We start from the raw sequence: 27444 nt of genomic DNA on the forward strand, positions 1-27444 counted from the left end.
GCGCCTGGCATCCGCCGATGACTCAAATCGCAAATCCCGGTCCACCGACGAGGGGGTTGACGTTGACCTGACGGCTATTATCAGCCCCATACAGCAGAGAACAGCAATTCTGCTGCTGTGTACATACATTTGTTGCTTGCGCTGCTTCCCTTGCATTCAGTATGCAGCGGTGAGTGAGTGAGTTGGTGGTTGGGGGGCGCCCTCTTGCAGCAAACAAAAGGTGACAGCGGCAAGGCGATGCGTGGCGGATGACAAATGCGGGTGCAGCAGGCAGGGCAGCAAGGCAATCAGAATTCTGTGTCAATGTGCTCACGCATGGGAGAGGGCTGGTGTGCGAGTGTTTGTGTTTGTGTGTTTGTGTGTGTGTGAGTGTGGGAGTGTGTACGTGCAGGAGGGAGTGGGAAAAGAGCTCCAAGCTAAATGAGATTTTTACATTCTGGAGAGGGCGCCCCTGGAGCAAACGAATTCACTGGGGAAGTGCGTTGGCGTTGGTGTGCTGTTGCTGTCGCTGTCCCGACCAGGGCCGGATTTGCTTTGGATGGATTGATGGGTACCATCGTTGAAGTGCTTATTTATTGCCACATCCTCTCCCTCCGCGGAGCAATAAAAACATCAAAGATAAGGCCCTGATCTCAGGGGCATTTCGCTGCGCTCCTGCGTGCGGGCTAGTGCCAGATTATGGACTTGAGAATTTAATGTGTTTATTTTTAAACTAAATTTTCCGCTCCGCTCTGTTCTGTTCCGTTTCCAGAGTATCCACAAATTGATTTATACGAATTCCTCACAGAGTCCGAACTGCAACAGTACTACAATGCCGTCAAGTGAGTGACCCAGAAATTGAATGTGGTTCCCCCCAAAACTCATCCTCCTCTTCCTACTCCTCCACATCCACCCCTTCTCTTCCCTCAGAAATGAATTGAAAATAACGAACGCGGCTCAATTTAAATATGCAGCGGATGAGGATCTGCGTTTCATCGGCCTCTCGAGGCCGGAAATCCGAAGACTCCGCAAATACTACGAGAAGCACTTTCCCCACAGCTATCTCAGCAAGATCAAGCGTCTGCTGCAGACCCCCACCACGATGGTGAGACGGGAGGATGGGGCCGGATCGACCCAAGTGTCCCCCGATGGAAGTCCAGCCGCGTCGCAGGCGACCAAGAACGGTTCCACATCGCCCAGCAAGGTGCCCAACAACAAGCACATAATACCGGCCGACTCGATCAGCGTCAACAAGCAGCTGGGCACCGGGGAGTTTGGCATTGTGCAGCAGGGCGTCTGGACAAATGGCAGCGAGAGGGTGAGTAGCAGTGGGCAGTGAGTAGCACCGCAAACGATGATTCATTGATTGTTCCCCTCCGCAGATCCAAGTGGCGATCAAGTGCCTCTGTCGCGAGCGGATGCAGTCGAATCCCATGGAGTTTCTGAAGGAGGCGGCCATCATGCATTCCATCGAGCACGAGAACATTGTGCGGCTGTACGGTGTGGTCCTGGCCACAGATTCGCTCATGCTGGTCACTGAATTGGCGCACCTGCGCTCCCTACTCGAGTGCCTCAAGGACTCTGGGCTTCGCGTCAGTTTCCTCACAATTCCGACGCTCTGCGAGTTTGCCCTGCAGATATGCAATGGAATGCGTTACCTCGAACAGAAGCGCCTCATACACAGGGACCTCGCCGCAAGGAACATTCTGGTATTCAGCAAGGACAAGGTGAAGATCTCCGACTTCGGGCTGTCGCGGGCTTTGGGTGTTGGCAAGGACTACTACAAGACCAACTTTAATGTGAACCTAAAGCTGCCGATTGCCTGGTGTGCTCCCGAGTGCATCAACTACTTGCGCTTCACCAACGCCTCCGATGTGTGGGCCTACGGCGTCTGTTTGTGGGAGATGTTCTCGTACGGGTTCCAGCCCTGGGCCGCCCTAACCGGACTCCAGATACTGGAGGCCATCGATGCCCCCAACTTTCAGCGCCTGGAGCAGCCCGACTGCTGCCCCAGTGAGTACTACACTTTGATGATGAAGTGCTGGCAGGATGACGCGGCCAAGCGACCCAAGTTCGGCGAGATCTACGACCAGCTGCCGGACATGAAGCCCGAGCAGCTCAAGGCGGTGGTCAACTGCACGGAGCCGAAGAAGGATCACCTGATGTACCGCCAGGGCGACATCATCAGCGTCCTGGACCGCAATACGGGCTCACCCTTCTGGAAGGGAGTGCTCACCACCGGCAAGACCGGCTACTTCAACCCCTCGAACACGGTGGCTTTTCTCGAGGGCCTGCCCTCCAGCTCCAATCGCGACTCGTTCAGCCGGGCGAGCGACCATCGCATCAGCAAGCGCAAGCTTCGCACGGAGATGATTTCAAAGCCGCAGAACGATTTCAAGCACACCGGACATGTGGGCATCGATGGAGCCACCTTCGGCGACATTGCCTTCCTGGGAAGCTCTCAAAATGTAAGCAGAGATGGTCTTCTATCTCATCCACAGCTGATCTCTTTCTGTGTCCACCCATTTCGCAGTACAATCATGTGCCCAAGCAGATAGTCACACCGTACAAGCCGTCGGAGGATATTGAACAGACGCCACTGCTGCTGCCACCCACGCCCACGAGCCCCGACTCGCTGCAGACGGCCAGTGGCTATTTCCCCGACGGGGCCGGCACCAACAGCTTGAATCCCACATTCATTCCCTCCGCCGAGCACACGCCCAAGCTGATCGCCACCAACGGCCAGAGCTCGTTTGATTTTGCCGCCAGCGGCTCCACCAATCCCTTCTTCCTCAACAAACTGGACGACGAGCAGCTGGAGTTCGCCCTCCAGCAGCAGCAGAACAACAACATGCAGTCGAGGGGGGGCTCCCGCAGTGTCCTGCAGGATGATCCGCACGAGTATCACGAGATATCAGACGATGAGATGGCCGCCGATAAGCTGGACTTTGGGCCCTCGCTGCTGGACGAAATCAACTCGATGTTCGGGTCGATAAGTGGAGCTTCTGGGGGCCAGCCCAAGTCGCCGGGATTCGAGCAGGTGAACAGCAAGAACGAGTTTGCTGAGCTGTCGGTGAAGCTGGGCCAGAAGCCGGGCGATTCCAATGGCAACAAGCATGGCCATGGCCACGGCCTCCTGTCCAAAAAGAAGACCTTGGGGACTGTAAAGCCCATATCTGTCAAGGACGAAAAGATGCTCAACCATGCCATCGAAATAGCCAACGAGATAAGCGCCAGGTGAGCGGGTAGTCAGCCTCAGCCTAAGAGGGTCCACATTTGTCTTTCCTTGTGTTTCAGGTCGATGATTGACCTGGTCTCGGACCAGGCCCCGGCCACCCACAGCCCTAAGCGCAAGTTTAGCTTCCGATTCCCGCATTTAAGCAACAACAGCAGCGGCGACAAAGCGCAGAGCTTTGGGGGCGCCGGCGGCGGCTCGGCCGGCGGATCTGGGCATACGCCCACCCATGCCGGAAGTGCCTCGCCCTTCTCCAAGAAGAAGAACTTCACCGAGGAGCTGCAGAGCATTCCGGACATACAGGTGAGGCGCAGCTTGGGTCCCACGAGTTTGCTAGCAGTCGATATCTTGGTCTGGAGATTCTAATCCACGAGTTTTCGTCTACACTTTGCTCTTTCTCTTTGCTCTCCTGCTCCTACTCCTCCTGCTCACGATCGTTGTCCCCTGTTCATTTCCCTGTTTTCGTTTGGCATTTTCTTTTGGTTGTTTCGTTTGCTCCTCCATCGCCCCATCGCGCAGCGCTTCCGCTCGCTGAGCGAGATCAAGAACGGCGCCGATCTGCGCGTGCCCATCTTTGACAAGGAGAGCTCCGACTTTCTGTTCGAAAAGTCGCGGGAGATACTGAGCCGTCCCCTCAACCTGGACAGCTCCCTGGAGGGAGCTCCAGAGGATCGGCAGCAGCCGAAGAGCATCACCGACAACATCATGGACATTGAGAACACCCTGAAGGCGCTCAATCTGGACTTTATGCACACCTACACGGAGCTGGACAAGAGCGACTCGAACGACACGATCCTCAACGATCAGCAGCTGCCGCAGCTGATCAGCCTGGACGATGGCATCAGCAGTGCCACCGGCAGCCTCAAGTCGGCCGTCTACAGCTACAGCAACGGGGTCCAGACCATGTTCGACTTCAATGCGGCCACCAGCCACCTGGACAAGCATCTCCAGTACATGCACAACCAGGCTCAGATAAGTGCCGCCGCTGCGGCGGGCGGGCCGGAGCCCAAGCTGATGGAAGACAAGCGTTCGAGCACCCCGGACACGGGCTTTGCCTCGCGCGACACCAACATTTCGTTGTCGCGCCGCAGCAGCCAGAAGTCCAGCTACAGCCCACAGGAGAGCTACTTTCCCATCAAGACCGAGGTCCTCTTCAGTGCCCCGCCCGTGATCATGACCAGTGGTGGCTACCCGAGCCTCAAGGACGAACTGGGTGGCTACGAGCGATTTGGAAACGGCGCCACAAAGCAAATGCTGGCCTCTGCCTCGCCCATCAAGTCGGGCACGGGCTCAGGCCTGGGCAGCAGCAACTCCGTCTACATGGCCTCCAAGAACTACCGCCAGCGCTCAACCTCCTTCAACGAGAGTTTCCACCCCATCTCTCCTGTGCTCTCTGAGCCGCCACAGAGGGTCGTCATGCAGCGGCAGGTCAGCAGACCAGAGCAGCCGCAACAGCAACAGCCCTCTGCTCCCCTGCCGCGTCGCACGGCTTCCTACAAGCCGCGCTCCATTCGGGCCCGGACCATGCGGCGGCTCAGCTACAACCCCATGACCCTGTACTCCAGCTCCTCCAGCGGCGAGGAGGAGGAGGACACCAAGCCCAGTCTGGCCCGCTCCGAGTGCGACATACGCGCCAGAGTGGTGGGCGGTTCGAATACTTCGATGAGCAGACGTCGACGGGCGGCTCTCATCCGCCAGGTGCAGTCTGCCTGTCACGACGAGCGGGACGCCATCATATCGCCGCGTCAGATCTACGGCTCCAACTCGAGCATCAAGTCTGCGCCCCACTACAACTTTGGAGGACAGCGCCGCAGCTTCCACCGGGGCGGGTCCGCACACGGCCATGGCGGCGGTGGCGGCGGCGGCTATGAGCAGTTCCAGTACGAAGAGAGGATCTACGACTTTGGTGGACGTGGTCCGGGCAACAATTACTGCAGCGGGCTGCCAGGCTATCTAATGGCCTATCAGAAGCCCATGTGCGCGCCAAACGGAACGGATTTGGGACCGGGATCCGGATCGGGCTCCTCCTCGGCAGCCTCGTCGGCCGTGCATGCCACCTACAGACCTACCGGCACCGGCACCGCGGGAGGAGTCACCCTACAGCGACCCATGAGTGGGGGAGCTGCCCTCCATGAGTTCGACATTAGCAGGCTCACGGGCAAGAGTCCCACATCAACCAATTTTGTGGGAAGCTCACCGGAGGAGCTCAAGCAGCGACAGCTATCGATGGGCTCTCTGCTGACGCCTGGGACGACTGGAAAGCCGAATACGAAGCACCAGCGGCCCACTGAATTCCATTGGCCAGAGAAGATTCACGCTTCGTCGGTGAAGCAGCACGAGATGCACTGGAGGCAGGGGCAGCAGCAGCAACAGTCTCAGCCCCAGAAGCAGCAGTTGCATGCGACGGTGCCGCTCATTAGCTCGGTGGGAGCCGGCCGAAGGGGAGCAGGATCCAGCGATAGCTCCTCTTCCTCGAGCACAGAGAGCGGCGACGAGTTTCAATTTCGTCCGGAGTCGGAGCTCAATGCACCACGGATTCCGCCCAGCCCGGCTCCATAACTAAGGAAAATGCTGAAATATGTTCTCAATTTACTGTTTGGCAATGTTCTGTCCGATTAGGGTTCAGTTCTATAGGATCGATCGATAACATGGAATGGAATAGATGGATCCCGGGAGCCAAGGCCCAGGGAGGGGAGGGTATCGTGTATCGTGTATCGTGTATGTGTCAGTGTCAGTGTCAGTGTGTTGAGTGTGTGTGATTGAGTGAGTGTGGGTGGGTGGGTGCTAAAGAAGGATATGAAGGATGGGCGGTCGGTTGGTTCGTGGAGCGGTACGGAAGTAGAGCGGAAAGTAAATTGAAGAAATATTTACAGCGATAAATACGTATATTTTTTGGAATTTGAATTTTTTGAATCGATATGAATGAGAGTAGAGTGTGCCTTACAGGAAAACACCGCAAGACCTCTCCAAACAGATAATAATGTGCAGAGCAGCAGAACTAGCAGCATGCCTACATACAGGCTTCCATTCCATTTCATTAACTATTATCCATCCGTTGTATTATCCACCGCATCATCATAAATCATACATCAGCGGTGGTCATGTCCTGCTCCTCCCATCGCTCCCACACAAGCGAATGGCCAAGTATATAAAAACAAAGCACATTTCGTGTGCCTGACGAGGCAGACTGAGTTTCGATAGCAAAAATCCTGCCCACCGCTGTCATAGATCATCAGATCAATAGATCGCTTTCATCGATGCACCGATTCACTTCACCCAATATTTCGAAGAAACAGGAAATAGAGAATAACTAAACCAAAAACCAATATTGCGAAACAAAGAGTAACGAAAAGGCTTGGCTTCCAAATCGAATAGGAAAACGGAAACGGAAACTGAAAGAGATATTTTTTTTTCTTTAAGCCCCAAAAGCTTTTGGTTGACGGAAACAGTATTACAAGGCAAAGCGAGGTAACCACTGGAAAATATACTCACAGAGGTAGAGAGACCTCCTACTAGACAACAGGGTATTACCAATTACCAATTACCAATGGGTTCTTCAATTGTTTTCGAACCTTTTTGAGAGATAACTATAAGTCAGACACACACACACACACACACTAGAGATCTGCGGGGCTACATTTAGAACATAAGTCCAAAAGAGTGCATTCGAATCTGTGTGCGAGGAACACATTAAAAACTCACATTTCTGTGAGTGCAAGTGGGGCATTTAGCAAAGGAAATGGCAAGGCCGAAGAACATTGAAACTACTCGAAGGCTTTTGCAAGGCCACTTTGTATATTCTGTCGTGCTTCTTTGTTTAAATGTTGTGCACTCGAGTGCACTCATCGAAAGGTCCCCATTCTTGCAGACCTCTAACACACAGACATAGGAAGATACACACAACACAGACACATACCCTTTGGCAATCGTTAGAAATATAGAAAAACAAAACAAAACGACAACAGAACAGAACAGAAAATTGTCCACACCAAGAGGTACTACTACTCGCGAAAGCCATATTATGTGCCATATCCTGAAGCTTGCATTTCTATGAAACCAAAAGAGAAGCGGTACCCCCAAAAACCTAACACAAAATAGAAGCATTTAAAGCTGACTTTAAACTACAAACTAAACGAAAAGTGCGAAAGCCCTAGAATATCGTATGAGACGTGGAATTATTTGCCTACTAAACTTACTAAATAAAAACCAAAAAACCAAAAAAAACGACGGGGGAACGTTGTGAGTTGCTGCGGAGACCGCAACTCTACAGTTATACCCGATACTAAGTCAGTATGGCTCTCCTCCGGCAGACGCCGCTAATATTAAACGACACGACAAAGAGAGAGACAGAAAATCAGTCTGAGCGTGACGTCGGGTGCTGCGTAGCCAGTGCAAATTGATTTGTTCCTTTTGGCTATAAAAATGATCTGATCTGATCCAGATTCAGCAATCTGATATATATGATCATTATCTATGATTCTGCGTTTTTAGTTTTCTCGTATCCTCAATATTGTGGATGCCACAGATTTTCGCCCTTTGTGGGGTCGGAAGTGGGCGGGGCAAAGTTTTGAAATATTCTTGTAGCAGTGACATATCACAGAAGTCTGGATCCAAAACATCGTTGCTCTCGCTCTTATAGTCTTTGAGCACTAGGCGCTGAAGGGGACGGACAGACGGACGGACGGACGGACAGACGGACAGACAGACATGGCTCAATCGACTCGGCTATTGATGCTGATCAAGAATATATATACTTTATGGGGTCGGAAACGATTCCTTTTGGACGTTACACACATCCACTTTTACCACAAATCTAATATACCCCAATACTCATTTTGAGTATCGGGTATAAAAACCCAAAGAAAACCCCTCAAAAAGAAAACGAACAAAAAATTAACTTCAAATGCATGGGAATGGATATAAATGTCCAAAATTTTTGATAACCTCACAAAGAACCTACTCGTATATTATATGGATTATACTTATTACAAGATTTTCGCATTCTATGCATTTATGGATTAACTCAAATCGATAATATTATACGAGATATATACATATACAGATTATATATACACCTACTTAAATCTAACTCTAAATCTAAATCTAAATCAACCTAAACTATACTATATATGTATACACTTATATACTATATGACATAAATGATATTCTAAACTATTCGTTTAAAGCGTTTCAACCCCAAAATATACTCGAGTATTATAATATTATACAAGAACCGGAATCCCCAAACACCAAACCCAAAAACGAAACGAAACCTAACTAAAAAACGATCGAAAGCAAAGAGTTTGAGTTTGTTTGGATTCCAAGAACCAAACAAGTTAATTGGTAATCAAAAACAAAGAAAAACGTTGTGCATATTTAAAGGGATTCAATAAACGAAAACTAAATGTGAAATTCAATGCGGGGGGTCGCACTTCCGAGGGTCGATTAGAACAGCCACACCCAGACCACCTCTAAAGCTCTAACTATACTCTACTATACCATCCATTCCTTTTTCGTTTATCATTTAAATTATTTTGTATAATTTTTTATTGAATTCGATTCTCCCCCCGCCGCGCAAACACAGGCGCTCATTGGCAAGGAGGGACTGGAGGCCTACAACAGCCTGATCGAGCGCAAGGGAATGCTGGACATCGGACCCAGTCCGGCGGCTACCCTGCTGCGGCACATGGACACCGACGAGTTCGACCTGCAGAGTCTGCATCAGGCCGCACGACCCATGACCCTGCCTACGCGCGGAGCAGCCCAGCGAGTGCGCAAAATGGAGCTGGCCACCGCCACGCTGGGCAGGCACAACGATGAGAACTCCAACTCGCTGGACGCCTGCGAGAGTCCCAGCTACATGAGTCACAGCACCTACAAGTTCCCAGAGGCAGCGGAGACAGCGCAGGCAGCCAATCCGAGTCCGAATCCCATTCCCCTGCCGCCGCGCGAGGGCAAGAAGCAGGTGAAGACCAGCACCAAGAGGCACGTGCGAAAGTATCCCCTGATCATTCCGGCCAACGGCCTGCAGCGGACGCTCAGCAAGCTGGCTGACTTTGGAGAGTCAGGCGAAGAGCCAGGCAGGAGTGCACAGGCCTCGGGCCAGCACCAGCATTCGCAGCCAGGCACGTCCATCGAGGTGGTGGCCGCCGTCCGACCATGTAGCTTGAGGCGCCAGGTGCGCCCCTCGGAAAGGGAATACGAGAACATGCCGGCCGTGGGCAGCGAGCCGGCTCACACCTACCAGAACCTGGACAAGCTGCTGCCGGCCGATGCAGCTGGTCTGACGGACACGGCATCGCTGCAGTTCGAATCCATTCTGGAGGCTGACTCCGGCAAGGAGAGCGCCCTGCAGTCGCCCGATGTCACCGATGGCTTCTATAACTTTTCCATTCAAAAGGAGCATTACAAGGGCAAGGATACGGAGTTCGAGGCCACCCAGATCTCCGGTCGTACCGGCCTCTATGTTAACGACGACGAGCTGCGTAACCTGGACATTGAGAGCGGTCGGAAGGCGACCAGCTCCAGTGCACTCGAGTCGGAGGAGGGGCAGGGGCAGCAGGAGGCGTCACCAGATGTCGCCCTAGAGACAAGTCGTCGCGCTTCCAGTGCAGACAACGAGCTGGCAGGGAATGCTCTGTTCAGGAAGGTAAGAGCTTCCGTCAATCTGGCCATGAGTCGCAATTCCATTGGCGATACTGGCGCTTCTGGCAGTCAAGGCGGAAGCGGCTCTAGCAAATCCCAAACCGAGGCCGAGTACTTTGCAGCCAGGGCAGCACGGCTGGCCGACTCGAACTCTGTCAGCTGCGAGGATCTGCTGGAGTTCTCCGACAAGAAGCCGAAAGGATGCGAGCGGGGCGTGGACTCCGACGAAGTGAGGATAATGGTGAAAGTCCTGGGAAAAGATGTGAGTCGAATGGTCACTTTGGTAGCCAGAAAATGCAATTTGAATCTCACTTACGATTATCCATTACAGAGCACGCCCAACCGTTGCCTGGGCGCCCTGGAGTTCATCAACTGGGACGTCCACAAGTCCATCAAGCTGATTAAGCTGCAGAACCTGGTCAGCGAGGCCAATCTCAGCCTGGAAGCCTCTTTCGAGGCGCTGCAGCAGTACGAATGGGATCTGCACACGACGGCCCACAAACTGAATGGCCCTAAACTATAGACACATCCCATCCAGCCTTTACTGTCCTTTCCTGTTCTAAACGATCGCCGTGGCCTTAATCTCGTAATCCTTGTCGCCAATTCAACTCGTATTTTAAGCATTTGTAGCGTTAAGAACGATCTATCCTAACTCAACAATTGCTCGCAATCGATACAACATCTCCTTCATTATTTTACTGCTTCGAAAGGTATCGATCGAATCTCAGCATGTACTTATTTATCCATGCGCAGCCTGCGTGAAGATCAACATGACCCACGTCAATATAAATTTATATAAATATACACACCTCTTTATGGATATATTCAATAAATTATAAACTTTTTTATGAAGAAAACTTTATTCTTACATTTAACAATGGTTACAGTGGACGCCCCTTTCGAGACTGAACTGCGTGAGCGTTGATATAATGACGCTGAAAGATTCCAAGCTTCCGTGTTCCCTTGCATGCTCGCTTGGAAAATGTTAATCTAAATCTGGGTTAAATTACTCAACGATTCGTTAATATTTATTTCTATCTAATTTACACATATTATACACAAAACCAATGCACATAAAACTCTAATCCGTTCCGAAAACGGAACGAAAAGCATCGAATGCAAATGATTCTTGGATTAGCTATTTCCGCCTGCTGCTGCTGCGAGTGACGCTGCCTTCAGTGGCAGGCTGAACTTCGACTCGCGTCATACGCTTGGGCGTGGACATCTTCAGCTTTCCACCGCTCAGATTCATTTCGAGGGACATTCTTTTGCGTGTCATGCACATGCTGCTGATCCTCTCCTTTTGTGCGGCACGGCGTGTTGTCACCCTGGGGGTACTTGAGGACAGAGTTTTAGTCAAGTAACTCGTCGATGATTGCCTAGAGGTCGATGGCTCCGATTCCGATACGGACTCTGCCGCTGACTGCGTTTCTGGAGGTCTGGCTATCACTGCCACTGGAACTCGATTCTCTTTCACCGAGGACGTGCTGTCCGTGGGGCTGCCTGTGTTCTGCGACACCAGCTCTCTCCTCGGCGTCTTTTCATCGACGCGGGGCTGTTTTCTCGAGGGCGACTCCAACGAATTGCTGGAACGCTGGCTGGATTTCCTTTGATCTGAAGGCGTCCGTCTTATGACGCGCTTGCGTCCATTACGCAGCGGAGTCTCAAGATGCAGGACCTTGCGAACCTTGAAAACAAAACGAAAGGACAAAAAAAAATACAAAAAAATTGTAACAAACTTAAGCGAAATTAAAATGCCAGTCGAACCCATTGTGAAATAGGATTACTATGCTAATTGGCTAGTTCTATCAGATATTAGATGACGATATGAGATGCTTCAAAAAATCTAGCTTCGAACAGGTGGGGGGGTTCTTCAGTCCATAGACAATGATGTAATGATACAAAAAAACAGCGTGCGGCATTTAAAGGAAACAACATGTTTGGGTTTCAGTTTTATAAACATTGTTGATAGATTGCAGTTTTCGGCTTAAACTAAAAAATTTTGTGCTCTCGTAAAGAGTAACCTCATTGATTGTCTCTCTGACTTGTGTTGCGTGTCTCCCTGCTTCAGTGCCTAGAGCTGCAAGCGCAGGCGCGAGGTACTCACTTTGCTAGCTGTGGGGGCAGTGAAGGATGTTGACGTGGATGCTGTTACGGCAGCGGATCTGGTACGCAACGAGCGCAGGCGCAGGTGGCTGGCATTGCGTGCCGTCGCGTTTTTGGGTGATTCGGAGGTGGGCGAGGCCTCAATTACTTCAGATGTGTCCGACTATAAGGAGAGAAATCGAATTATGTATTTACTATTCCCAGATGTACAATTGCCAGAAAGGGCCTGGGCCGTTCAACACATACCTTGTCTGTCCGGGCAGGACTTTGCAGAGATTCATTTCTATCAGATTCGTCTGAACTCTCATGAACGTCCTGCTCTTGCGGCTGCTTCTCCGGGGTCGTGGAAGCCCTCGCCAATGCCAGCTCTAGACGTCGCTTCATCTGCGGCCGACGGAGATTTCTTCTGGATGTTTCGGCCGCCTCCGTTTCCACTGTTTCCCCGAGTGTGGCACTATCACTGGAGCATCTCGAGTTATATAGAGAGCGGCGCAGGAAACGTTGTCCTACTCGATTCTCAGTGCCAAAAGTGGTCAAGATAGGCTCTGAAACTTGCGTTGCAGTTGGTGCTATAGCCGATGATTCAGCGTGTGGATCAGATGCATTTGTCAGGGTTTGTTCGGCAGGATTTGGGACTGACACCTGCTCTGACTGCACTACATTTTCAGATGCCACAGTCGCAGTGTCGCACTCCTCGTCGCTGTCCAACTCGTCGCGCGCCTCACGTGATGATCGATTAAAGCTACCGTCGACCATTGTCTTAAAGACTTTAATGTTCTTGACCACACGCGGTTCTAGTTCGCTCTGAAAAACGAACCAAACGAATGATATAGCGTTTCCGCAATGGATATTCATAATAAGTTCTCACCGTGATCAGTTTGTCTGCCATCTCCAGTATTTCAGTCTTGACTTCCTGTCCGTTGAGCACGTTAACAGTGAGGTTGGTGAGCTCTTTGGCCAGCAGGCGACACATTTCCCTGCGCTCGGTGAAATAGTTCTGTATGTAGTGCAGGAAGCTCAGAGCGATCCTGTTGTGTATGTTGCTCTTCGGGGAGCTGGCTTCCTGAATCGTCAAATCGATGAAGAACTTGACCACGTAATCGGGCTGAACGGTGTTCAGCGGCGAGTCGAAGCTGCAGTTCATGACGGTCCACAGAGTGGGCAGAAGGCAGGGTTGCAGAAGCGCCTGCTTCTTGAGGCGGACAAGGTTCTCAAAGAACATGCCCAGGACCTGGCTGATGATTGGCTCTGCGTTGGGATTGAAGTAGCGTTTGAGCAGCTGCTCGAGCACCTCGGGCCGATCGTCGATGTGGCCGCGCAGGACCAAGCGACAAAGGCCTCGCACTATGGCCAGGCTCACGCCCTTGTCGACCACCATTTCCATATAGCGGCCCATCGCCATAATGATGTCGACGCTATGCTCGCTGTTTTGCACTGTCTGATCGCCATCCTCCTCCCCGTCGTATGTATCCTGCACGGTATAGAGCTGGCGGCGATTGGACGTCTTAGACCCCAGCCCCCTAGCACCTATCTTCCGGCTCAACTTGTCGACATAGTCGATGCCATAGTGATCCATCAGCTCGAGAAGACAGCGGACAGAGGTCTCGCACAGACGGACCTCCTTGCTATTGTAGAACTGATGGTATACAACCCGGAACACCGTCTCGGTGTATGCTTCATAGAACATACTGTAGGCGTTGCCGCATTTGATGGCCCATTCGAAGATGTCCACATCCGAGGAGTGGAGATGGCGGCAAATGAAGTCCTTGTACAGCTTACATATGCTGGGAGTGAGCTTCTGGACATGCGGAGAGGCCACCATATAGTATGAGGTGAACAGGCCTTTCAGGACACGCTCCTGGTTGGAGAGCTTCGGACGGGCGGGCATGTCCAGAAAGCCGTGCTTCACCAGCAGCGGTTTGATCAGCTCCGTGTACTCCTCTGTGACAGCCATCTTCACCTCATTCACGGACTGCGCCTGTATATACTCCTTCTGGCGCCCAAAGTTATCCTCCTGTTCCTCCAGCTCTAAGATCTTCACCTTCAACGAGGATATCTTCATCTTCGAGGGCGTGTCCAAGTCGTCCAGCAACTTACTGATCAGATTGCGATCGTGCACTAGCTCATTCTGCTTGGTATTAAGGTCACACGTCTCGTAGATGATCTCAATGAAGAACTGCATCCGGTCATTGAGGTCGGTGATCAGCTTCTCCATGCAACGCACGAGCACGCGGACGATCTTGTGGTCGAGCAGACAGTCCTTCAATAGATTTTTGATTAACGTCTTCATATTGCTGCGCCCAATCTCGTCGCCCAGGTCGTACGAGTACAGGATTTCCACCAGCGAGAGCAGCATGTTCTGGAACTCTATCTGGGCGAACTTGTCCATGTCCGGTTTCTGGCTCTCACAGAACCTACAATGGATAGCAATCACTTACTGTTAGGATTTCGTTTGGGTCTCATTCAACTCACTTGTTCACATAGGTGCAAAAGACACTCAGTTCGGGCAGCACCTGGTCGCTTTCGTCCGCCTGCGTGCTCTCCAGATAGTCGGCGAGGCACTGCCAATAGAGCAACAGCTCCACGTTGAGACATTCCAGCGGTACACATCGATGCAGCTCACAGTCGTCACCGAGGGGCAGTTGTGCCATCAGTTGCTGATTGTCGGTCTGCTCAAAGATTTCACGCAACATTTGCTTGGTCACGCTCCGGAAACGCATCAGCTCCTCCTCGCTGGAGTCCAGCTTGAGGGCCGCTATCAGAGCCGCATAGTTCTGTTGGTAGGAGTCGATCCAGGCCTTAAGCATGATGTTTACCACCGTCTTTTTAACGTTGGCCGAGCTGTCGTTCAGACCTTGCTCCAGGATAGTCAGGCGTTGCGCCACCCTGTAGGCGCGCACTGGATAGTTGCACATGTTGACGTACGTATGGCGGCGCACCTTCTCGTCCACGTCCCACAGACGCTGAAGTATGTAGGGCACCGTGATGTAGTTGCGGCCCATGCAGGTGATAATGCACTGGCGCACGCTGGGCGAGGGATCCGCAGACAGATGGAACTGATAGGCGCAGACAACTGGATCGACGGGATTGTCCGGAATCTGGAGACGCTGCATGGCCAGGACTGCTTGCTTGCGCACACCGGCCGACACGTCCTTCACGCGCTCCAGCATAGTCTCGAGAATCTCGTCGCACTGCGTGTCGTCGAGTGCCGCATTGGGTCCCAGTTTCTCAAGTATCAGATTCACAAAGTAGCAAATCCGATAGCGAACGTACGGACTGCTGGAATATGTCTGGGAAAAACAAACAAACAAACGCATTCAATTGAAATTCAATGGTAAAGTACAGTAGACCCTTACTGTCAACAGCCAGTGGAATGTTTCAGTCATCATGGGGTGCGTCTTCTCCGACTCGAAGCTGGTCACGAATTTCGCGCAAAAGGACAGGGCCTTGTTACTGTTCTCGCTGCTCTCCTCCGCCTCGAGTACAGCCTTCAGCACATTGATGAATGTGTTCAGAAACTCTTGGTGGCCCATCTGCAAGGCAATTGACAATTCATAGTTGGATTGGATGAGTTCTAATCGGCTGAGCCAGCTGGCTAGCCAGCCCAGTGACGCTGTTCCTTACCCTCGAGTACAGTTGCTGCAGCTCATTTTCGTAGCGCTTGTGGAGTGACTCCGTGAGTTCCGCGTGACGCATTATTGTGTACATGGCTTCCGCGCCTCCTCTGCATTGTTCCCGGATGGGAACGGAGGTCGGATCACTAATCTCCATTTCGTTTTCCTTTTCGGCCGAAACGGCATTGTTCTTCTTGGTCGCCTCCTTTTTTGATGCGGCTGCTGCCGCCGCTTTGGATTTTGGCTTCGCTTTTGCCGTTAGTTTGGGCATTTCGTGATTTGTTTTCCTTTTTCTTTTTTCAATTTAATTTGCCAACACACTCTCACTAACTTAATACTGCTCGATTACTTTATACTGTACAATTTGTACAATTTTCGTGAGTGTACGATGGAACACAAACAAGCGTAGCGTTGTTGCTCATTCTTCTTTTTCACCCCCATTCGCTTGTAATTTCAAAAAGAACGCTACGCGTGCGGCAATATTAGTGCATTTTAGACTGATGCTAGGGATGTTACATATATATCGATACATATCGCATCGTTATTCTGATTCCTCTTTCCAACCTATTCGCTTGTGAATTTAAAAAGTTAACAAAAAATGGGTGTTTCAATTTATACGTTTGTTTACTTTCTAATGATACTGTTTAAAAATGAAAGAAAGAAAGTGATCTGTGAGAAAAATGTAGTTCACAAACAAATTCCGTTACAACACGGCAGAAAAATATTCAACAAAAATGTCTAAAGTAACGAAGAAAGTTTACGAAGCTCGCTCCATTTACCCGGACCGCACAAAGTCCGAGGAGAAGTCATTCACCGAGGTTAATGTCCTCGTCAAGACTTTGGACACGGCGCTGCTGTTGCTCAGCTCCAAGGAGGAATGCGTCCTGTTGACCGTCTTCAGTCACATAATGGACTTTACGCGGCGCCAGGACGAGAATGTTCTGGAGCTGAAGGAGCATAAAATGCTGGAAGTGCTGCTGGAGAAGAAAATCTTCATTGATTCGGATAACGTTATCATCCGACGCTTCGCCTTGTACCTCATGAACGCCTTAATGGACAACACGGACATGAACACGCTCGAGACCGAGACTACTGAAGGCATCCTGGAGGTTGCCTATAGATTCTACCTGCAGGAATCTGACGATTTCTGCATAGAATATCTCTCGCACCTGCTAAACATGTGCCTGCGTGATCCCAAAGTGGCCCAGGAAATTGTGGAGAACTTGGAGCTCTTGCAGAAGTTCAAGGCAGTGATTGCCACCTCCGAGAATCCCGACACCATTCATAACTCCATCGAGGCCGTTCACAAGATCCTTCTGATCCAGAGTGCAGAGGAGATGTTGGAGTTTACCACTCTTCCCGACTTTCCCATCGATCGCATTATCTGCGAGGTGACCAGCAAATACCAGGAGATTCGGCTTGCGGCCCTGAAAGTCTTGAAGACCCTCCTGGTGGACACCAGCGACCAGAGTGCGTTTGAGCCGCTGCATCGCTGCTTCCACGTCCTGGAGCAGCTAGTCAAAGCATTTTGCGAAGATCCGCAAGGACCGGATGCGGTCGAGATCATTGAGGTGCTGGCCACGGCTCTCCGGTCGGAAAAGATGACCAAGCTGTTCTTCGAGCATAACCTCTTCGACCTTATTGTAGAGCACCTGAAGGACCAAATCGATATCCTGTCCCTTGAGCTGCGCTGCACCATCATATCCATCTTCGCGGAAACTGCGAAGTACGTGCAGTATCTGGTGAGGATGCACACTGCCGAGATTACTGACATGTTCCTCGGCTGCCTCATGGAGAACGACCCGGCACCGGCCACCTTCGTGATCCTCGGGCTCAACCGCATGGCTGATAATCCGGACGCACTGCGTCGAATTGTGACCGAGTTTGATGAGGGGGCTCTGCAGAAGCTAGTGTCCATTTTCCAGTCCCCGGAGGTGATCATCAAGACCCGGGAGCAGGCAGCCGAGTTTATCAATCGCCTCCTGACCGGAGCCTATCGCGACACGGCTGGAGAGCTGATGGACTTGGACATTCCAGGAGTCCTGACCACCACCATTCAGCAGGGCCTGCCTACTCTCTCCATTGATTTTATCCTCTCTCTGCTGGTAATCGTCGAGAGTTTGGCCCAGAACGAGGAGTACCGAACAGTCCTGGGCCAGCATCGTCCGCTCACCGAGCAGATTGCTCAACTTCTGATGGTAATGGCAGTCTCAGGAAGCACTCTCATTCTGTGGTGTCTTGGCATCTATAACGCATTTTTCACCCACTTCCACAGCGCTCCTATGCCCATTCCATTCTCGTGAACAACATCTTCCGTTGTCTGTGCACCATCGTCGATGAGCAGGATGTTCGTGAGGTGCTGCTTGAGAACTACATTGTGTCCTCCATCAAGCGGGCTCTGAAGTCGCTCTCTAATCTGGTCAAGACGGCGGTGACCAACTTCATTCTGCAGACCACGCGCTTTAGCGAATTCATCGACGCCTACATAGACCGCGGCGTTCTGGAAGTGTAAGCGGCTCCCAACTACTCTCACCCCCCCTGCATTATCATATTCCTATCCCAATCCCGATCTTAGCCTGATGCTGTTCCAGAAACACGCCTTCTGCGTGTCCACCTGGGGACCGGCCATCGAGACCATCCTCTCTAAGTGCCCCACGATGAAGTTCTGCATTAGAAACTGCCTGAGCTTCACCGACATCACTGCCGGCAAAGACTTTTATGTGTCCAGAAAAAAGTTTGACGACTTCCGCACTCTCCAGGACATTCTACGCAATGATTGCTCTCCTCTGGAGGCCGTTCTGGTGGTCAATTTTGACCGAGTGGAGGCGGATGAGGCGGATCTGATGAGAGTGCCGTCGTTCTGCCTGCCGATGTCCGATGGTGCCGGTGATCATACCTGGTGCTACTGCAAGCGTCCTGCCGATCCCCATCTACCCAAATATCTGGAGACGCTTAATCAAACCCTGATGGTGGGTCTATCCCATCTAATCCATAACAAACTGCTAACCATGTCCCATCTGATGATTCACAGATGCACGGCCTGGTCGAGAATCCGCCAAAGGTGCGCAGCGCCATCGATTTTGATAACGTGGCCAAGCGCACCAAGATCATTGCCGAGGTCGTGCACAATGTGATGAACGATAACCTCAAGATCCTCGACCTCAACTCGACGGAGGAGTGTTCTCGCCACGCGGTGCGATGCCACCTTCAGGAACTGCGCTACGTCTACCACACTAACTTCATACCCCTGGGCATGGTGCACAGTGGCTGCCAGTTTGAGCGCGCCATTCTCTTCAAGGCACTGGCCGATCAGATCGGCCTGCCCTGCACCCTGGAGCGCAGTGTCGACGGCCGGATGCTGTACAACGAGGTGCCGATGCCGCTGGAGATCGACAAGGATGTTCACTGCGACAAGAAGACCCTCCAGTTTATGCCCTGGCGCATGCTGCGCCCCACCCACGTCGTCGATCTCATGTACAACGTGGGCGACCTGTATCCGATGCAGAGTCGCCAGGCACTGCAGTATCTGCGCCTCTATTGATCACTGAGATTTTTTTATTTAATCCTTTTTCCAGCTTCTATTTCAAAATTTCCTGTGGCACCATTTATCGAATGGGCTTGTAATCGAGCTTATTAAAGGGGAATCAGTAAAGAATCAGTGGTTTTGGTCTCAGCTAGTCCTATCCACAGTCCACTGCGCATGTCCTCGTCCACTGCGCCTTCGCCTGGCATTCGTCCTGGCGACACATGGACATAATAAACAAGCGACTGGGATAAATTTAACAAAATATCGTATATCGATATATTAAATTATATAAATTTTAATATAGCCATATCGAATATATCAATTTTAAAATATTAATATATCGATATATCGGAAAATTCAATAATTTTTATTTAATTTTGAGAGGGAGCTGTGAAATATTTGCGTACTCTTCCTTCTTGGAATATAATAGGCAATTGGGTCTGTGATTTGGTAAGCACTTTCTATTAATCTAATCGTCCAAAAAAATATCGCACCGAAAATATAACACATGCAAAGCGTTGCTCTGCTGGCTGGCTGTTACACTTGGCTTGTTTCCCAGAGGGCAATGCCGGCTAGCTGTCGACCCCAGGGCTGGGTAGTTCCCCTTGCCTGCCAAATGTAGACAAAAAAGGAGACATACTACTTCTCGGGACATCAAAACTAACAACAAACTAACAACAACAAAGAAAATCATAAACAGACGGCTATCAAGTGGGTGAAGCTTGGGTGTTATCACTTCGCGCGCCCGCCCTACCTGTGACCAAACACAACGTTCATTTTGGCCACCCTCTGCTGGAACGGTAACGGCTGTAGTAATCCATGGCTTACGCCACGCGTCCTCCCTCTATTTTAAATTTAATGCATCATGCTTCAATATATATCCAAGCTTTAAAAATCGTAAATTGACAATTTCATCTTTCTCATTAATAAATAGCTATACTCAAAATTATCACTAACCACTAAGAAACACCAAAACGTTCGACACAAAGGCAAACAAGGAAATAACTGCTGAAATTTCGTTCAACCAACAGGGATACCCTCACCCATACGTAATGGAATATGTGTAGATGAGTGGATCCAGTTTTACGGGAGTTAATTTAACTCGGGCCCCTACGGAGACTTAACCTACCAAGAGCTCTTGTTAAGGGTCCCCGGGACATAAACAATAAACAATATTTTTCCACAAATCGCTCGACCAAATACGGTGGACTGATGGGACCCCCGCGTCACCCACTAAGGGTTAATCTTCTGGCACTGAACAGCTGATCGCAGATTTAGGTTCGTGAAAGGTGTTGGTGTTTTTACATATTTTTTTTCAATGTACGTTAAACGGTTTAAGCTAATACTAATTACTAAATAAAGGACAACACACGGAACAAAATAACATTTAATGTGGAACGGTGTTTGGAGTGCGGATTGTGTTTTTTTCTTTAAGTTCAAACGACGCGGGCGATCGCTGGCCGTGGCCGGTCAGCCCTAAATTTATATAGGTCCGTGTATACGTGTGCGCGTGTGTGTGTGTGTGAATAGGGTTTCGGGGTTGTTACTTGGTGAATGAGACCAAACGTGTGGCACGCACTGGAAGGCGATGCAACGATCGTGCGGTGTGGCTAGAATCGCCCTGGCAGCTAAATCGTCCTCTTTCACCCTCCCCCTTCACACGTCCCGCGCTACTTGGCTCACACACGCGCAACTGGAACGAACTCACTCAGGTTCCGTTGGGCAGCCTTCTTCTCTGCAGTCGAGTTTCTCGAACTCCAGTGTCCCTCTCCAGGAAACCTTCTGGCCCGGTTCTGGTGGCTATATTCCTTGCCGGCTGTTAGTAAAATTTTCTGCATTACAACCTATTTTATCGCCCGCCTTTTCTGTACTCACTTCAAACTTTCTGTTTTAAGCACAAAATTTCAAATTTCCACGTCCACGCTCCACGATTTCCATAATCCAATCCACGTTTTCTAATATTTTCACTCCTATTTATCCCTTTTTCCCTTACTAATACATATAACTAATCCTATTCTCTTCCTTATATCCCCAGTAACGGCTCCAGCTCCCCCCGATGTCCCAATACACCATCGAGCCTCCCTGGACTTCCGATAGATGGCGCGTCGCCCTCAGCCCTGGCCACCTATCGTTCAGGTGGGACTGGAACATGGCTCATAATGAGCCAAATAACCTGGGATTTAGTTTTCTGCGATACGTTTGATGTATGAAATGGCACATCCTTATAATATAAGGTCCCATATCGATATATCGATAAAATATCAACAAACATGCAAGCGACTGTTGGCGGAGCATTTGTAACACCAGCGTAGATTAAATAGAAGCTGGTGGCTTGCACCATGTGCCGAGTGCTCCTCACGCTCGCCTACTTCCTCCTGACCATCTCGTCCATTGTGTTTACGGCCTGCGTCAACAATGGTGAGTGTGTGTGCTCCTTGGAGCGATGTGACCTTGTTCACCAGCAGCCGCAGAAGAGAAAAATCAATAATCTTTAAAATTCCTGCATTCCCGGACAGTCACGGGCACCAGTTCACCCGGGTCTGGGTCCAGCACCTCCCTGACGGGGCACATCCACCGCACTGCGGCGGCCATCGAACGGGTGAACAAGCTCTGGTGCTACGCATGCCACACGATGGACGATGGCGAGTCCTGCGTGGACGTGGCGGTGCGCAATGATTCGTCTCTGATTAAGAAGTGCCAAGGCGAGGAGTTCATCTGCATGGTGAGTGACAGTCACAAAAGAGAGCCATTAAACAGACAACACTACATGTCTATTGCCTCAGGTCAAGCGGTTCTCCTATACCACCAGCACAGAGAACTCCACGAGCTCTCCGAAGATGTGGTCCCTGGATCGCCGATGTGTCGCCAACTGCGAGCCTGGCTGCATCATCATCGGGGAGCGAACAAAGCTCTACGCCTGCACCTCCTGTTGCGAGGAGTCCTTCTGCAATACGGGCCGCGGTGCTGCCTCGGGCATCTTTCATCGCGAGGCCACTGGCATTGGCACGCGTATGTTCTGGCTAGCTGCTCCTTTTCTGATCAACATATCGCTGGTCCTGTACAAGAGGCACTCCGGTCACGTCCTCATCAAGCAGCACTAGTTCCGGGCGTGTAGCGCAGCCCGTAGATCTGCGCGGTACAACCTCAATGAATTTACTCAACGAACCCAATGTTGCTCAAATCTACTATTATCTTTAATTTCCTAGCCAAGTAGATTTCGGATCCTGTAAGCAAACGTATGCTATACGTTTTATGAATGTATGTAGATAGTTCAATCCATGATCTTTCCGTGTGATAATAAATGATTATTTTGTCACTACAGTGTGAGCTCATGGACACACTGTTCTCACCTCAGATCTCGTGGTTTTTTTTTGTAGTGAACCCATGCATATGCATACTCTGATATATATACATACATATAAACTCATAAGCGCGTATATAAACGCAGTGACATAAAAAACTATTATTTATGTTAAACATTCCTTTTGAAGAGCGTCATGATCAGCCTCTTGAGCGCGGATCATCTAAAAGGCAGAACCCAAACGCACTCATACTGAGGCTTTAGGGTCTCTTACAATAAGCCACTCAATGCTGAACATCCATTTCCGTAGACCAGGGAGAGACCACTGATTTGTTGTATAATACATTTTTCAAACCCAATCGAATTACAACATTAAGCTCAGTACAATATATGAGCAGTAAGAAGATGGTAGGAATGATCTAGTCCAACAGAAGCTATGCAATCAATGAGTGCTAAAAACAAATTTCGTACTTTGTTTTTATACCCGATACTCAAAATGAGTATTGGGGTATATTAGATTTGTGGTAAAAGTGGATGTGTGTAACGTCCAGAAGGAATCGTTTCCGACCCCATAAAGTATATATATTCTTAATCAGCATCAATAGCCGAGTCGATTGAGCCCTGTCTGTCTGTCCGTCTGTCCGTCCGTCCGTCCGTCCGTCCGTCCGTCCGTCCGTCCGTCCGTCCGTCCGTCCCCTTCAGCGCCTAGTGCTCAAAGACTATAAGAGCTAGAGCAACGATGTTTTGGATCCAGACTTCTGTGATATGTCACTGCTACAAAAATATTTCAAAACTTCGCCCCGCCCACTTCCGCCCCCACAAAGGACGAAAATCGGTGGCATCCACATTTTTAAAGATACGATAAAACCAAAAACGCAGAGTCGTAGAGAATGACTATATGTTCTACAGTGTAAAATCTCAACCAGATCGTATAATTATTATAGCCAGAATCAAGAAAACAATTTTATTCTTTCTCGCTCTGTCTCTCTCTAACACACAGGTTTCATGGTCGGTTTTGCCGATTGCAAAATATGAGTTCAAGGATCTCAGAACCTATAAGAGCCAGAGCAACCAAATTTGGTATCCACACTCCTGTGATATCGGACCTTGACCGTTTCGTGTCCAAATTTCGCCACACCCCCTTCCGCCCCCGTAAAGGACGAAAATCTGGGGCATCCACAAATCTCAGAGACTATTAAAGCTAGAGTAACCAAATTTGGTATCCGCACTTCTGTTAGATCTCACTATAAAACGTATATCTCAGAATTTCGCCCCACCCCCTTCCGCCCCCACAAAGGACGAAAATCTGTTGCATCCACAAAATTTGGCTATTCGAGAAAACTAAAAACGCAGAATCATAGATAATGACCATATCTATCAGATTGCTGAGTCTGGATCAGATCGGATAATTTTTGTAGCCAAAAGCAAGAAATCAATTTTCAGTGGCTACGCAGCGGCGACGTCACGCTCAGACTGATTTTCTGTCTCTCTCTTTGTCGTGTCGTTTAATATTAGCGGCGTCTGCCGGAGGAGAGCCATACTGACTTAGTATCGGGTATAAATGTAGAGTTGCGGTGTCCGCAGCAACTCACAACGTTCCCCCTCGTTAAAATTTAAAATTGGAAAAAGCCATCAGAAAATTCGGGAAAAGATGAAGAAACATTAAAAATGATAGAAAACTTCTAGCTTGAGTCGCTATATCCGCCGGTATATTCATTTCATCGACACTAATTAAAAATCTTGTGAAAGGACGTGCTCTTTTCTTTTCCACACATTAGTTTATGTGAATATCTGCAATGAAAATGCCGAGTACAAATTATAAAAGGGCGCAAAGTCATCAAATAGATTTTCGGGTGTATTTCGGGGCTAGGTCTACAATTAAATGACTGACGCACGGAGTAACAGCTAGGATAGATATCCTGTTGATAGACAGAAACATGATTATGTTTACTGGGCGGCAAGGGGCATGCAAATATATAATTCATGTAAAATGAAATACAAAGCAGTGCGAGCAATCGTATCGGATGGCAACCAAAGTCTCTAATTGAACGATTGAATGCAACCTCGTCTATTGTTTTAGCTTATCCATTGGTAAATTGTTAATGGAATATTTTGCATTACAATTGCCCATTAAGATTTTACTTACGCACAAAATTCCAGGACCTACCCACCTCGGCCTTCCAGGCAGGTGTTATCCCACATTTTCGTAAGCAACTCCTAAGCCCTGGCCCTGCCTTTGGTTCTGTTTCTGGTATTAAACCATTCATTTGCTTCGTGAATTGCATTACGTTTCCGTTTCCACACACAGCTTCCTCTGTCTGCATCCGCATTAGCCTCGTGTCCGGCTCTGCAGGGGGGCGGATGGAGATGGAGGGCAGCCACCCACTCCTTTGCGGGCTCTTCTGGGCAGACATGAATTATTTATTGGACAAGCATTCGGAGCATCGGAAGAGTACTCATAAGCAGAGGCAGATGGCGGGGCCGAAACAGGCTTATCCTGGCTGCCACCTAATCAGGATGGAGCAGCCTCCACGTCTAATAGAGCTGCCATTAAAAACAGATACTCACATGGGGCATGTAGGATGTGTGTGTGTGCTTTTGTTTCACTCTTCTTTTTCGGACTACCATCATGCACCACCACGCCACGCCCACTAATTTGGGAGCGCCAACACACACAGAGTCGCCTCGTTAACGCCCATGAATTGCATAGAATGTTCTGGCTGGGTACTTACCAGAATATGTCCTGCCCCTGGAGGCACATTTGGACGGGGCTAAAATGTTGCCGGGATGCTTGGATGCTTGGATGCTTGGATGCCTGGCCTGCCTCCTAGATGAACTCCCTCGCCGCGGCTCCTAGGCTCCTACATCTTGGCTAATAAACCCGAGACAAATCTCTTCATTTTGAGCTTAATTTTCTTAGCAAATTTACATAAATGGCCGAGGGGAGAACGGGAGAATGGCCGCCCAGAAGTCGGATAGGGTTCACATTCACCCGACCAGCCATGCACATCCATCATGGCCTGGCCCCGACAACAGGGGCTTGGGGTGGTGGCTCTGGGATGGAGGGAGGTTGCTGTGGGTTGAGTAACCTTGCGCTTTGTTGCTTTATATGGCCTTCGTGTATTTGGCGTTTATTTTTGCGGCTTCCATGTCGTAAATCTTCATCAGACGGCAAATTACGTGGTTTCCATCGTCCTGGTCCTCCGACATCCTTCGCATTCGGGGGCACTTTTCGAAATGTGGCGGAACGTATCCGGCAAACAATAAAGTGACCGCAACGGGAGCCGAGCGGTCTCATCCTCCGTCACCCCACCTCAAAGGTGGATGGGGGCGGTGTTCTGGAAACAATAAACGGTGACAAAAAGTCAAACAGGATATGCCCATAAAAACGACGCTAACAAAGGGCAGAGCCACGGCGAGAGCGGCATCCGCGATGGACAACAAAAAGAGGCGTCTGTATCCCAGCCATTGACAACAGTTTCATTTATGAAAAATAATGGCAACAGCAATATGCAAAATTTATTATTATATTTGCGTTGAGCCGCAAAAATGCGACGGATTTCACGAGCCACGACCCAAGACCCAAAAGCGGATGGGAATGTCAATTTGCATAAAAAGAGACAGCTTTTGAATACCCTTTAATTGTTAGCAACTGAGGTCACATTTAACATACTGTGCGGTGAAGGGGGAATGGGAATGGGAACTCCTATGGTCTGATTAAAAAATCCTTAATACACAAATTGGAGCAAAATCGGTGACAGATTTGGCTGACTCTGCTCTATTACTACGGGTACTGCCGTTTCCCATTTCTTTCATTGTGCTGTCCGCTTTATTCATTCATTTTTATGTATTGCCACTTTGGCATTGTCATGTCCTTGTTTGCCTTGTAATTGCGCCCGACACTGTTTTATTTGCTCCTTTTTTGCCATCATTCGGGGCTCTCGTTAGTGTTGGTGCTGCTGCTGTCGCGCCAAGTTCACACAGAAATTTCAATTAAAATGCAACAATGGCGCACTCCATCATCCACGCGGCAAACTGACATGCCCCCGTCGCATGCCCCTCCCATATTTGGCAGACAAAAAGTCGACTCGAGTCTCAGCGTCTCGCCAGCGGCTGGCAAATGATTCTTCACTGGCAAGCGGGCTGTTGGCAATGTTCGGAGGTTCCAATAATGTCTTATGGAAAAAAAACTACTTAAAATTGGGCTTAAAATCGTAGGCTTAGGACACTTAAAAGCTGCGATTAAACGTTGATAGAACAATGCTTACATTTAAGAATTAATATGGCATCTGGCTAAACTTTGAAGGAATTTCCACGCCAATAATGAAAATATGCCAAAAATAATTTGTGGAATATTGTGCGCTTCGTGGTTGTTCTCTTTCTTCTTCTTCCTCCTTCAGTGCACGCGGTGATAAATCCTTGTCGCTGAATAAACAGGATGCACATGCAAAATAGACCACACCAACAGCCAGCCTTGAGCAGGGGCGAGGGCACGGATCAACAGACACTGGCAGGACCCAGGACAAGAGATGCTCGATTTTGGACTCGCACTGGATTCTGGTCCCAATCCTACTTTCATTGGCAGCCCAAAAATGCTAGTGGCCTTGTAGACAGTTGTTTCCCAGGCAACCAGGCTTCTCTCTGCTCCCTCTTCTGACTGCTACCTCCTTTGGCTGCTCCTGGGAGTCAACGGCAACGACTGTGTAATTAAAACTTTGAGCAACAGCCACGGAAACTACAATTGACTGACTGCCTGACATCCTGGGGCCTTGTAGCGTAGGAGTTTGTGGCAGGAGGCACGGGACTCGGGTTGGAGTCTAAGTTGCGCCCCAAAGCTGTCAGTTTGGCGCCACTTTGGGTGCGAAGAGTTTTCCTTTTTTAATAAACTTTCACCAAGCTGCTGCCAGCTCATCCCTTATTGGATTTGCCACTCTCTGAATGAGTGATGTTGAAGGAAGCCGAACGGGAAAGAAAGGGAATAGTGGCGATGGCAGCTCGGGAAAAGCTCTCCCATTAAATGCGTTCTCTACTTCTCCGA

At 49.8% G+C, this 27444-nt stretch overlaps 4 protein-coding genes across 6 annotated transcripts; 3 read left to right on the forward strand and 1 right to left on the reverse strand.

Annotated features, from left to right (window-relative positions):
• The first annotated feature begins 531 nt into the window (after positions 1-531).
• LOC108158461 (activated Cdc42 kinase-like) lies at positions 532-10711 on the forward strand. 2 transcript variants are annotated; one of them, XM_017290749.2, is made up of 8 exons: positions 532-550; positions 752-821; positions 910-1297; positions 1362-2447; positions 2513-3216; positions 3277-3517; positions 8799-10121; positions 10191-10711. In XM_017290749.2, the coding sequence occupies exons 1-8, from the start codon at positions 547-549 to the stop codon at positions 10380-10382; spliced, it is 4008 nt and encodes a 1335-aa protein (XP_017146238.1). In that variant the 5' UTR covers positions 532-546; the 3' UTR covers positions 10383-10711. The 2 variants fall into 2 exon arrangements, with proteins under 2 accessions (XP_017146238.1, XP_017146237.1); XM_017290748.2 differs by lacking the exons at positions 8799-10121; positions 10191-10711 and adding an exon at positions 3734-7428.
• A 149-nt stretch (positions 10712-10860) lies between these two features.
• On the reverse strand, positions 10861-16042 carry LOC108158463 (condensin complex subunit 3). The gene is made up of 7 exons (XM_017290753.2): positions 15590-16042; positions 15322-15498; positions 14438-15255; positions 12834-14379; positions 12212-12769; positions 11967-12128; positions 10861-11546 (listed from the first exon to the last, which is right to left on the reverse strand). Exons 1-7 carry the CDS (start codon positions 15848-15850, stop codon positions 10998-11000), a joined length of 4071 nt encoding a protein of 1356 aa, XP_017146242.1. The 5' UTR covers positions 15851-16042; the 3' UTR covers positions 10861-10997.
• A 169-nt stretch (positions 16043-16211) lies between these two features.
• LOC117187919 lies at positions 16212-19231 on the forward strand. Its single transcript, XM_033390874.1, has 4 exons — positions 16212-17777; positions 17855-18087; positions 18155-18548; positions 18611-19231. Exons 1-4 carry the CDS (start codon positions 16314-16316, stop codon positions 19118-19120), a joined length of 2601 nt encoding a protein of 866 aa, XP_033246765.1. The 5' UTR covers positions 16212-16313; the 3' UTR covers positions 19121-19231.
• A 1972-nt stretch (positions 19232-21203) lies between these two features.
• Positions 21204-22459, forward strand: LOC117188327. Of its 2 annotated transcripts, none has more exons than XM_033391987.1 (3): positions 21204-21523; positions 21601-21827; positions 21889-22459. In XM_033391987.1, exons 1-3 carry the CDS (start codon positions 21445-21447, stop codon positions 22204-22206), a joined length of 624 nt encoding a protein of 207 aa, XP_033247878.1. In that variant the 5' UTR covers positions 21204-21444; the 3' UTR covers positions 22207-22459. The 2 variants fall into 2 exon arrangements, with proteins under 2 accessions (XP_033247878.1, XP_033247879.1); XM_033391988.1 differs by having other exon boundaries at positions 21207-21523; positions 21622-21827.
• Positions 22460-27444: the final 4985 nt, after the last annotated feature.

The sequence above is a fragment of the Drosophila miranda genome, chromosome 3, assembly GCF_003369915.1.
Source record: "Drosophila miranda strain MSH22 chromosome 3, D.miranda_PacBio2.1, whole genome shotgun sequence".
Lineage (NCBI taxonomy): Eukaryota > Metazoa > Arthropoda > Insecta > Diptera > Drosophilidae > Drosophila > Drosophila miranda.

Excerpts from the sequence above, each read along its gene's own strand:
- LOC108158461 (XM_017290748.2), top strand. Across the intron at positions 2,448-2,512 it reads TCCTGGGAAGCTCTCAAAAT|TACAATCATGTGCCCAAGCA; the intron begins GTAAGCAGAGAT and ends CCCATTTCGCAG. Across the intron at positions 3,518-3,733 it reads AGAGCATTCCGGACATACAG|CGCTTCCGCTCGCTGAGCGA; the intron begins GTGAGGCGCAGC and ends CCCATCGCGCAG.
- LOC108158463 (XM_017290753.2), bottom strand. The coding sequence starts at position 15,850 with ATGCCCAAACTAACGGCAAAAGCGAAGCCAAAATCCAAAGCGGCGGCA. Across the intron at positions 12,129-12,211 it reads GTCCTGCCCGGACAGACAAG|TCGGACACATCTGAAGTAAT; the intron begins GTATGTGTTGAA and ends CTCTCCTTATAG. Across the intron at positions 11,547-11,966 it reads CTGCCCCCACAGCTAGCAAA|GTTCGCAAGGTCCTGCATCT; the intron begins GTGAGTACCTCG and ends TTTGTTTTCAAG.
- LOC117187919 (XM_033390874.1), top strand. The coding sequence starts at position 16,314 with ATGTCTAAAGTAACGAAGAAAGTTTACGAAGCTCGCTCCATTTACCCG. Across the intron at positions 18,088-18,154 it reads GACCGCGGCGTTCTGGAAGT|CCTGATGCTGTTCCAGAAAC; the intron begins GTAAGCGGCTCC and ends TCCCGATCTTAG. Across the intron at positions 18,549-18,610 it reads CGCTTAATCAAACCCTGATG|ATGCACGGCCTGGTCGAGAA; the intron begins GTGGGTCTATCC and ends GATGATTCACAG.
- LOC117188327 (XM_033391987.1), top strand. The coding sequence starts at position 21,445 with ATGTGCCGAGTGCTCCTCACGCTCGCCTACTTCCTCCTGACCATCTCG. Across the intron at positions 21,524-21,600 it reads TACGGCCTGCGTCAACAATG|AATTCCTGCATTCCCGGACA; the intron begins GTGAGTGTGTGT and ends AATAATCTTTAA. Across the intron at positions 21,828-21,888 it reads GCGAGGAGTTCATCTGCATG|GTCAAGCGGTTCTCCTATAC; the intron begins GTGAGTGACAGT and ends CTATTGCCTCAG.